Raw genomic sequence first — 12262 nt, 5'->3', positions numbered from 1 at the left:
GCTGAATACCTGCTACTTCTCTCATACTACTACTATGACTAGGATACAGACAGGAATTTGATTGTTCCTGTCCACTCATGTCCAATTCTTTGTCGCCCTATTTGGGGTTTTCTTGGCAAAGATACTGAAGTGGTTTGCCATTTCCTTCTCCAATTCATCTTACAGATGAGGTTAAGTGATTGCCCAGGGTCACACAGGTAATAAGTGGCAGATTTGAACTCAGGGAGATGTCTTCCTGATTCTAAGCCCAACGCTCTATCTACTGGGCCACCTCGCTGCCCCAATAGAAATGTCAGTAATCTATTTAAAATACAGTCATTTGATGTTTGCCTTTTATAGTATCCAAAGGGTATCCTTTAACACCTGAGTCAAAGAAGAAGGGAAAAAACTTTTCATCTGAGATTTATGATATTGTTTCCTTTTTTTTTTTTTTAGTAAGGAAAATCTCTTTTTCTGCAGAATCTGGTAATACTAACAGAAATAAATGGAGTAAAAGACAGTTTGAAAAAGCATATAATTGAGTGTCAGTAATATAACTTTTTCAGGCAACACTGGATTATTGTCTTAAGAATTCTGCATTTTGGGGGTGGCTAGGTGGCGCAGTGAATAAGAGCACCAGCCCCAGAGTTGGGAGGACCCAGGATCAGTTCTGGCCCACACACACACACACACACACACACACACACACACACAAAAAAAAACTGGCCGTGTAACCTTGGACAAATTACTTAACCCCAGTTGCTTTAAAAAAAGAAAAAGAATTCTGCATTTTAAAAATATGGGGGAGAGGGGGGAGTGGATAGAGCACCAGCCCTGGAATCAGGAGGACCTGAGTTCAGATCTGGCCTCAGACACCTAAAACACACACACACACACACACACAAACCTAGCTGTGTGACCTTGGGTAAGTCACTTAACCCCAATTGCCCTACCTTCCCCCCTCCAAAAAAAAATATGGGGAAATACTAGTCGATTTCAGATTGATTCTAAATCTTAATGTTCTCCATTGTCATATTTTTGCATTCTATATCATAGGAACTTTATAGTGGTAGCAGAGATTGCAATATTCTTGCTTGGGTGCCAGCTTTACGTGAGCCCCTCCCTGATGAAGATGATGAGGTAAGTATACTTTTTACAAATTGTAAATTTTAAATAGTTAAGAATTAGGTGGATAGGGGCAGCTAGGTGGCACAGTGAATAGAGCACCCGCCCTGGAGTCAGGAGGACCTGAGTTCAAATCCGGCCTCAGACACAACACAAAAAACTAGCCATATGACCTTGGGCAAGTCATTTAACTCCAATTGCCCTACCTTCCCCCTCCAAAAAAAAAAAAGAATTAGGTGGACAAATTTTAGTTTTTTGTTTTTCATAAATCAACCTCTAAGCCAGGAATATGTAAGTTAAGTCCCAGCACTGACCCATACAGACTTTGTGAGCCCTGGGCAAGTTACTTAAACTTTCAGTGCCCTAGGCAGCTCTATAATTATAGAGATTGCAGAAAAGTGTCAACATGTGTTGGTAGAGGGAGTTTCCTCACCTGAGAGTTCCCTATGCCAATGAAATCACAGGTCTAATCCCTATCTCTACATAATTCAACATTGCTTACCTGATAAGTACTCAAGTAATTCTAGTAACTATACATACATAGTAGGATACATTAGAAGAGGCTAAATGAAAAAGAATACTTCACTTTGACAAATCAGGCTTAATTCTTTAGTCAGTTCAGCCTAAAATAATGTTAATATTAAGTTCTGTGTGGTGCTGCTTGCTGTTTGCTGCCTGTTGCTGTAATGCCTTGCCTGCAGCCAGCTCTTCCTTTTAGATTTCTTGATGTGAGTACAGAAGAAAATTTTCTGGAGTACAGAAGAAAATGTCCAGGATCTGTGGTCAGAGCCAGGGTATAAATCCCACCTTCGTCTCTTTACTACCTGTGTGACCTTGGGCAAGTTACATAACCTCCCTGGGCCTTAGTTTTCTCATATGTAAAATGAGAGAATTGAGTTAGGTGGCCTCCAAGGTCCCTTCTATCTTGAAAGCTACAGTTCTATGAACCTTACTTTCTTCAAGGCTCAGACCAGATATTACTTCATGCTCAAAACCTATCTGAAACTCCCTCCCTCCAGCTGTTGTTGCTGTCTCTCTCCACAGATTATCTCATCTTTCTCTCTAGATGGCATAAAGCATACAGAGAATATAAGGTTCTACTATGTGTTCATTCTTTGTTGACTTAAAAAAGAGCAGTTTAATTGCTGGGGCAAACTGTCACCTTAAAGGTGCCCTTGCATCAAGGTACTTCCCCTGTCATCTATTAAATCATGTAAGATGCCTTGAAGCATGTCACAGAAAGATTTTAGTTCTGCCATCTACTTAATATTAAGAAAATCATAAAATAGGGTATAACGTATTTCAAAGGGTTCAGAGAAAAGATAAGTAGAATTCCATGTATGAAAAAGGTTTAGGAGAAGGTAGCCCAGGATGAATGGGAGATTCTCAAGAATGAAATTCTAAATAAATAAGGAAAAAAAAAATCTGAATAGGGTAGACAATTGTAATGAGGAGGAAAAATGGGATTTGTTTAAAGAGACTAATAAAGCTCAGGACAACAAAAAGGTGTTTTTAAACCTCCATTGGAGTGGGGGAAAGGATGGGTATGACCCTAGCTTAGGGTATATTGGATGAATGTAAGTGACAACAGAAAGACAACAGAGCTATTTAATTCTTATTTTGTTTCTATTTTTTTTCTCTATAAATGAGAAGGACTTTTGTCCTTGGCAAAACATAAATGACTAACAAGGGCTTTCATATCCAAGATAATTGAGGAGATAGTAAGAGAGCACCTGGCTGCCTTTGATAAATTCAGGTCATCTGGCTCCAGTGAACTACGTCCTTGGGGCTTTAAAGAACTGGCAGCTGGGATTGCTAGGTATGGCTACTAGTCTTTGAAAGATCATAGAAAATGAGAGGTACTACAAGACTGAAGAAGGACAGTAATGCAATTTAGAGACAAAGAGAGAGACAGAGAGTGACAGAGAGAGAAGAAAGTGATAAATAAAAGAGAGGGAAAGAGAGAATGAGAGAGAGAGAGAGAGAGAATGAAAGAACAAACAGCCTATAAAATAGAGGCCAGTGAGATTGACTTCATTTCTTGGGAAAATTTCGAACACATCCTTTCTGGTACCTGGCAAACATCTGGAAAGGAAAGCAGTGATTACAAAGAGCCATCATGACTTCATCACAAAGAAGGCATGCCAAACTAGCTACATTTCCTTCTTTGAATTAGTAGAGAGAAGAACCCTGCCAACGTCATTTGCCTAGATTTTAGTGACACTTTTGATAAAGTATCTCATGCTATTCTTGTAAAGAAGATAGGGAGGGGATTAGACAATAATGCTAGTTATTTAACTAGCTAGTTAAAGCTAGTTAGATGCATTCAGATCAGGTAAGAAGACCAGACATAAAGGATCATTATCAATAGCTTAATGACATTGTGTGAGGAGATCTCCTATAGAAAGTCCCAGGGATCTGTGCTTGGCTCAGTGCTGTTTAATGTTTCTATCAGCGATTTGAATAGAAATATAAATAGTATGCTCATCAAATTTGTAGATGGACAGAATGAACTAAATGAGTAGCAGCATGAATGAGGGAAAGTCTTTGGTACATTTTCGGGGAAATGAGTAGTCTAGCTTGGCAGGGACTTAAGAGTACAGTGAGAAGGGAGACCAGAAAGAGAGGTAAGGGCCCATTGCCCTAAATACCATGGAGTTTAAACTTCTTTTAAAAAATAATGGGGAGTAATGGAAGGTTTTTTAATAGATGACTGCAATGATAGCTGTGCTTTAGAAATATTATTTTGGTATTTGTGTTATATAGATTAGAAGAAGGAAAAACAGAGGAGGGCAAACTAGTTAACAGGCTATTTATTACAACAATCCAAGTGATAATAGTTTGTAATATAGTAGTTTCAGTAGGATTAGAAAGGAGAAGACAGATCTAATAGACATCCAAATAGATTAATCAGTTTGACAACAAATTAGATATTGGAAGCAGGAGAGGGAGGAGTCAAAGATGACCCCCAGGGTGTTTTTAGTTTTCAGAATCATGAGAATAGAAACTTCTTTTTTGCAGATTACATATACAGATTTCAGAAAATACAAGTTAGTGTACTTAATAGCTGTGGCTTTACATATTTACATATTTACATACATAGATATTGTCTAGGTCAAGCCTAGGTAACTATAATAATGGTAATTATGCAGATAAGACAGGAAAAAGCAGGTTTTTAAAAGTTGAGGTGCCTGTTTTGGGATATATTGAGTTTGAAATGGCAATAAGATATCTCCAGAAGGTGGTATTTTCACCACCAGTTGGAAATTAGGATCTACTGTTCCAGAATGATGGAACCAGATTTGGGAGGCAGATGTTTGCACTGAGTCATCAAGTGACAGCTGATGATGGAGTGAATGGACTTGCCCAGAGACAGCTTTGAAGAACCACTGCTATGGGAGTAGGGGAAAGGGTGGTAAAGAAACTCCACAAAAGGAGTGGTCAAGGATGCAGGCATATGGTCAGGAAAGAGCCAAGGGAGAGAAGAGTTTCAGGAAGGAAGGAGTGATCAGCAAATGTAACATTAATACAATGATGCCAGGAAAGATGAAGACCATGGTGGGGTTGGGGGGAGACAGAATTAGTGATTATAGGTTCATTGATTGTATTCAGGATAACAGTTTAATTAGAATGAGAAGAAGTAGACTGTAAGGAGTTGAAAATTGAGTAGTTGGTTAGGAAGTGGAGAAAACCACTATAGACTAGTATTAATGGAAGATTTTTCAGTGATGATGATGACTTTTTTTTAGGATAGGAGAATTATGGGTTATTGTAGAATATTATGAAAATCCTAGGCAAAAGAGCAGGAGCCAGGGTTAGATTGAAGCTACAAAAGAGAGATGGAGTAAAAATGATGATGATTATGAGGATGAGCAGGAGGAGGAGGAGGAGGATGAGCTTTAAAATTTACTTTTCAAAATTTCAAAAATTCTGTTTTGGGCCTCAACAACCTGGCACATAGCATGCACTTAAATGCTTGTTCTCTTCCTTTCCCCTTCTTTGAACAAGACACTCATATCTTCTAACTCCAGACATTTTTATTGGTTATCCCCCTTGCCTGGAATTCTCTCCCCCCTCATCTCCTCCTCTTGGCTTCCTTCAAATCTTACCACCTTCTATAAGAAGCCTTTCCTGATCCCCCTTAATGTTAGAGCCTTCCCTCTGTTCATCAACTCCAGTTTATCCTAGAGTGTTCTCACCCCCATCTGACTGTGAGCTCCTTGAAAGCAGGCATCTTTTTTTCCTGTCTTTGTATCCCTAGCACTTCACACAGTACCTGACTCACAGGTGCTTAATAAATGCTTGCTGGCTAAAATGACAGGTATATAAGCAATTTAACTATGTAACAGCTTTTATATGTATGTGTGTGTGTGTATACATACATATATATTATACACACACACACACACATATTCCCTTCAACTATCTTAATACTGAGAAAAGTCTCATGAGTTACAGATATCGTCTTTCCATGTAGGAATGTAAATAGTTCAACTTTAATAAGTTCCTTATGATTTCTCTTTCCTGTTTATCTTTTCATGCCTCTCTTGCTTGTATTTGAAAGTCAAATTTTCTGTTCAGCTCTGGCATCAAGAATGCATGAAAGTCCTCAATTTCATGGAATGTCCATTTTTTCCCCCCTGAAGTATTATACTCAGTTTTGCTGAGTAGGTGATTCTTGGTTTTAATCCTAGTTCCTTTGACCTCCAGAATATCATATTCCAAGCCCTCCAGTCCCTTAATGTAGAAGCTGATAGATTTTGTGTTATCCTGATTGTGTTTCCACAATACTCAAATTTTTCCTTCCTGAATGCTTGTAATATTTTCTCCTTAACCTGGGAACTCTGAAATTTGGATATAATATTCCTGGGAGTTTTCTTTTTGAGCTATTTTTCGAGAGATGATCAGTGGGTTCTTTCAATTTCTATTTTACCTTTTGGTTCTAGAATATCAAGGCAGTTTTCCTTGATAATTTCTTTAAAAATGATGGCTAGGCTCTTTTGACTATGGCTTTCAGGTAGTCCAATAATTTTTAAATTATCTCTCCTGGAGCTATTTTCCAGGTCAGTTGTTTTTCCAATGAAATATTTCACACTGTCTTCTATTTTTTATTCTTTTGAATCTGTTTTATAAGATCTTGAGTTCTCATAAAGTCATTAGCTTCCATTTGCTCCATCTAATGTTGAAGGAATTATTTTCTTCAGTGAGCTTTTGAATCCTCTTTTCCATTTGTCCAGTTCTGCTTCTTAAGGCATTCTCCTCACTGACTTTTTGGACCTCTTCTGCCATTTGAGTTAATCTATTTTTTAGGGTGTTATTTTCTTCAGTATTTTTTGGGGTCTCCTTTAGCAAGCTATTGACTTATTTTTCATGATTTTCTTGCATCACTCTCATTTCTCTTTCCAATTTTTACTCTGTTTCTCTTACTTGATTTTCAAAATCCTTTTTGAGCTCCTCCATGACCTGTGACCAATTCATATTTTTCTTGGAGGTTTTTGATGCAGGAGTTTTGACTTTGTTGTCTTCTTCTGGTTGTATGATTTATTCTTCTTTGTCACCAAAGAAAGATTCTGTAGTCTGATTTTTTTTTTCCTCATTTTCCCAGCCAGTTACTTGACTTTTGAGCTCTTTGTCAAAGTGGGATTCTGCTTCCAAAGTGGAGAGTGCTCTATCCTAAATTTCTGGGGTTTTGTGCAACTGTTGTCAGAGCTGCTTCTAGGCATTTGTGAATTTTCAGTTCTTCTAAGGTGATATGATCAAAGGAAAAGTGTTTACTCCTCCCATTATCTGCTCTCTGGTCTGTGAGTGACCACAAGCACTCTTTTCTGCCTCAGAACTGTGAGGAGGATTCCCTTTCTACAGCCGCCACAAGGTCTGCCAACGCCATCACTCCTCCTTGCCCCAGGGCCTCCACCCAGGACTGTGACCCAGATCCAAGCAGGGTAGAGCAAGAGTCATTGCCCTCTGATCGGCCGCTTGATCCCTCCACCATCTGTGGGCCTGGAGCTCCAGCAGCAGCCACTGCTGCTGCCACTACTGCCACTTCCACTGTGCCAGGGCTGGGGCCAGATCATGCTCTTCTCTCATCCAGACCCAACAGAGTTTCCCCACTGACCTTTGGTGTTTGTGGGTTGAGTAGTCTGGAAACTGCCACAGATGCAGTGATTCAGTCCCCTGAGGCCTGCTCCACCAGGTCTGTATCAGCGCAGCCCATGTGGGTCTGAGCTCCACTCCCAGGCCCATGTGATAAACCCTTCCTGTTGGCCTTCCAGGTTGTCTTCAGCTGGAGATGTATTTTACTCTGTCATTTTGTGGGTTCTATAGCTCTGAAATTTTACAGGTATTTGGAGGTGATTGGGGGAAGAGCTCAAGCAAGTCCCTGCTTTTACTCTGCCATATTGATTCTGCCCCCTCCTTATTTCACTATGTCTTTGCCAAGTGGTGAGTAGCCTCCTTCATCATTAGCGTCTTGTAGTCATGTTTGGTCACTGCAGTGATCAGACTTCTGTCGTCTTTCAAAGCTGTTTTCTCACACCAAAGATTCACTTTTGCAACCATTAATATTTGCTGTTTACTGAAGTAATGCCACTCTTTAATCTTTATCCATCCCCCTTGTCATGATGCCTTACAAATTAGTTTTTATTCTAAGGTTGTTTTGCCCTTGACTTTGATAGCAAAGAGATCAAGTGTTGGTTGCCTAACATTGTTTCTGGGCCCTTTGAACCTCTTTGTTGTGATTACTGCTTTACATTGCCTAAATAGGAAATGATAATAAAGTCAGTATTTTTTCTTTTGTATGCAGTAATTGCTCACCTTTAGCCCCTCTTTAATTTCGTTGATCTTGATCTTTGTGCTAACATACTTATATACTGATTATCTGTACAGATGGTCTTAATGTTATTTCCACATCAATTGTTTTCTGACTGTTAAGACAGATATTTTCTTTTTCTTTTGTTGAGATGTCTTTCAGTGCATGCCCTTCCTAGCACCTTTTGACTCACTTCTGGAAAAATATATTCATTGAGAATCAAAGAATACGTTCAGTAGGCTTGCAGGGTCAGGGGAGGGAAATACTGACAAATTCTTAGAATTTCCCTACTTGCTTATCTTTTACAGCAGATTTTTTTTTCAGATTAGTGTTTTTGCTTATGCTATCACAAATAATTTGACTCAGTATAACCAAGTCTCTAATGAAATAATAATTTTATGTTGCCTTTAGGAGCACAAGTACCAGCTTCTTTGGTTTGTTCTCTAAGAAATCCTTCGAACCATTTTTCCTTTTAATTGCAGCTTCCTTTTATCTAGTGGCCTTGTGACAATATCGGTATTAATGTGATCCCATTTTTTGAATAGTGTGTTTTAAACAAAAAACTCACATTTAGAATATCTGCAATTAAGTTCGCCTTTCTAAAAGTTGTAATTGTCCAATAAGTCACCGTAACCAAAGAATTCATCACCTAATAACCAGCCTACTGGTAGTGAGTGAACTTCTCCGTAATTAGCAAGATTTATTTGTAAACATCAGACCTTCTCTGCTTATTCACTTAAAATATAAAATAAAAACCGTGTTTAAGTAATAAAAAAGACATCAATTCTGAGTTATCTTTTAAAGATTCACACATTAATCTAAGAAAGACAATATTAGTGCACTATGATGAACAAGATGGAAGATATTGAAAAGAGTAGCTAACATCGTAGAATTTACTTCCTATTTTTATTCTTAACATATTTGCTTTGCAAAATAAAGCATCGTGTTTATTGATGAACTAGAATTTGAGGGCAAGCAGGTCAGATTATGTAACTAGAAAACTGCCTAAAACTTTCTTGCCTCCAGAGCTTTGCTAAGAAAGAAGGTTTGGCCCTTAAGTAGCTTCCAGGCCAGGCGCAGCACTTATCCTTCAATCCAACTTCAGTTAATTTTGTGAGTCGTTACCATACGTTATTTATAAGATCAAGTTCTAATGGGTTTATTTTCTTCCTTTACTTTTGAATTGTTAGAAAAATCTGTAATTTTTGGCTAGATTTTCTTTTGTAAAAAGAACACTGGTCTGAATGAAGACTATTCTGAGTTCTGGGGGCTCTACTTTAAGCTCTTCCACTAATCTGTGACCGTAGGCAATTCACTTAATTTCCCTGGACCTTCTTTTCCTGATACATAAAATGTGAGAGGTAACCTAGATCAGTGTGCTCCAAATTTTGTTAGTTGTACAAACATTTTAATAAAAATATTTTCCATCATATACCCATATGTTTATATTTATGAATTATATCCATATACTACTATACTAATGGATTGGAATGGAAAAATACTTAAGTACTTATTATGTGCCATTCATTGTGTACAATGTGAGTACAAAAGTGAGATAATTCAACTTCTCAAACAGTTCATCTTCAATTTTCAGGAGACAGAGCATAAGAGAGTTCAGCTGCAGGTCTTGTAGTCCTTAGGGTACATCATCAGGAAAGGTAGCAATGGTTTTAAGCATCCATGTCCATCTCATGGCCAGAGACCTAGAGCAGCTATGCCCACAACCATTGGGAAGGATAGATCCTGTTGGGATCTGAGCAAGAATCTAGCTGGGGCACTGGGGAAAGGGATCTAGTAATCTGGTGGACTCTGCCATCCAGAAACCAGAGTACTAATAATTATGTATGTTACAAAACTTAAACAAATATAGTCATTTTAGAAGAATGAAATAAGGTGAAATAACATTTGATCCTAGAATCAAGAGGGAGTCACCAGAGTTGGTTGAATGGCATGGTCAGACTTTCACTTTAGGAAATTCACTTTGGCAGCTGTGTAGAAAATATAAAAAGAGAGATAGGAGACAAGAAGAACAATGGCCTGAACTAAGGTGGTGTGTGGCCAACACAATATTATTCACAGTGCCAGTGGTGACTGTAAATATGCTGGCATGGTGCTCAATTGCAAAATACAACAGACTTTCCATATAGAAGACAGAAGCAAAACATTTATTCAGACACCAGAAAACCAAAAAATCAAATCCATTATAGTAGCAATGAAGTTAATAAGCCATAACACCACAGAGAGCCACACCATCCTTTAGCCTTCCCACAAACCAACATTTACTCACAAGTCTGTTTCCCTCTTGTGTATCCTCTCCTCCCTCCGTCTCTCACTTCTCTAACTCACAGCTTCCTGTGGGCTCTGCCGCACCCTCCGGTAAACTCCTCCTACCACAGGCTCCATGTGATTATATTCAGCCTGTAAGGGGGCCAGGAATATCTTCAAAGCAGGGAAGATCTTCAGAGGCTTTTTGAGCCTCTTTTGCCATTTGAGTTAGTCAATTTTTTAAAGTGTTATTTTCCTCAGTTAGGCTGTTGACTCTCATTTCATAATTGTCTTGCATCGTTCTCATTTCTCTTCCCAATTTTTCCTCCACTTCTCTTATTTGCTTCTTACTGTCCTCTATGGCCTGTAACCAGCTTGTATTTTTCTGGCTGATTCCTGCCAGCCTGCTGGGATGTCCTCAGCAGGAGGTTAGCTTCTTTGTGTCATTTTGTGGGTTCTGTAGCTCCAAAGTTTGTTCAGAGTCCCCTTTTCTCTAAAACATTTCACCAATGCTTGGAACACAGAGGTCACTCTTTGAGGGATGCTTACCTAACCACAAGGTGATCTCAGGATAAAGGGGTGGATATGAGTGTTCTGGATTTTTCCAATAATACCTGAATAACTGCTCCTGTGTACCTGCGTAATATAGTGAGGTTTTAAGTGCTGAGGGGAGTTAATTACTGACTTAAAGGGAAGATATTGGTAGTTTACTTTGGGATTGAATTGGGGAGTGTTCTGAGATAAGGGTAGGTGTGGTTGTTTTTGAGATACACCTCAAGCTGTCTCTGGAAGAGTGGTATACTGCAGGAGTATGTTGTAGCCAGCCCCAAACTGCTTGAAACTTAGGGGAGTCAATTGTTAGATTTTCAGTGTGAACATTTATACCTCAGAAATCAGCAAATGCTACAAATCATTGATTGTTTTGTTGATTATCTAAACTTAAGAAATTGATAGAGGAAATGTTAATGATAAAATGTATATAAACTTTTTTTTTTGGAGGCTGGTTAAATAGCACACAGGTGTATGTGACCCATATTTCCACACTGACTCATTCATGTTTTTGAGGTTAGGCCACAGCCTCTACTTTGGAGATCATTGATCTATAGAGCCCTTCCACCTTTAAAATTCAATGATATTAATGAATCTAGTTTCAGTATCTTCAGTGTTTTTAAAGTTTCTCTTCTTTTTTTCTTTTTTTTTAAGCAATTGGGGTTAAGTAACTTGCTCAAGGTTACACAGCCAGTTATTATTTCTGGGTGTGGTGCTAAGTATCTGAGCCCGGATTTGATCCCCAGGTCATCCTGACAGTGGAGCTGGTGCTCTTACTTACTGGCCACCCCGTAAAGTTTCTCTTCTTAATAGTGACTCTAGTACATTAATGTGTCTTGATTCTTGTCTGAATTTTAAAGTAAATTATAATGGCATGTAATATTTCCACCCTTTTTGTATACTAGGTTGCTGCATTGTTACACTTTGTTTCTCTAATCACCTGTTTCAACCTCAAATTTAAATGTAATATAGACTCAAAAAATTACTAGTTTGATTTAATTTTCTGGTGGTGAAGGGGAAAGAGATGGCTTTAAAAAGTCCAAACGTAAGCCTATTCCTATACATAAGACTCCATATCAGAAGTTAGCTATCAGTTTTCTTTTTGTTTTTCTTTAAGTTCTCTCATATGCTTTTGGTGGCTTTTTTTTTAAGTTCCTATAACAAATTAAAAGTGGGATCCAATTCAATTCACCAAAAATATGCTAATCACTTATTTTTTTTTAAGGAACTGTGGTAGTTGTAAAGGGAGGTACCAAGGCAGATAAAGTACTTTCTTTCCCTTTAGGGAATTTATATCTTGGGGGTAGCTCAGCATATATAGGTATAGGGATGGGGATAGCATTAAAACTCTCTCTACTAATGCAAGTCAGCACCTTCATTGAAAATTATATAGTCTTAGAGTGAAAGTCCAAGGGAACAAGTATTCTAGAGTGGTAGTTGTTAGTGGCGCACCACAAGGGCCATAACTGAGTTAGAATTCAAATAAGACTCAAATTGTGAAGATGCACCAGAAGAAGAGAGGTCAAAGACCAGAGA

The 12262-nt window shown here is 38.4% G+C and overlaps 1 protein-coding gene across 1 annotated transcript in view; it reads left to right on the top strand.

The window, feature by feature from the left end:
• The window catches only part of ERCC8 (ERCC excision repair 8, CSA ubiquitin ligase complex subunit), a 69496-nt gene that overhangs the window by 46773 nt on the left and 10461 nt on the right, over positions 1–12262 (top strand). The window contains exon 11 of the mRNA XM_069096366.1: positions 1036–1119. Coding sequence (XP_068952467.1) covers positions 1036–1119 — 84 coding nt within the window. The remainder of the gene's footprint in view (positions 1–1035; positions 1120–12262) is intronic.

This window comes from Petaurus breviceps, unplaced genomic scaffold (assembly GCF_028583685.1).
Source record: "Petaurus breviceps papuanus isolate PSGF00001 unplaced genomic scaffold, PetGlider_PUasm1.0 229, whole genome shotgun sequence".
NCBI classification, from domain to species: domain Eukaryota; kingdom Metazoa; phylum Chordata; class Mammalia; order Diprotodontia; family Petauridae; genus Petaurus; species Petaurus breviceps.
Note: the sequence above shows the minus strand (reverse complement) of the source record. Positions and strands in the feature narration are given on the sequence as shown.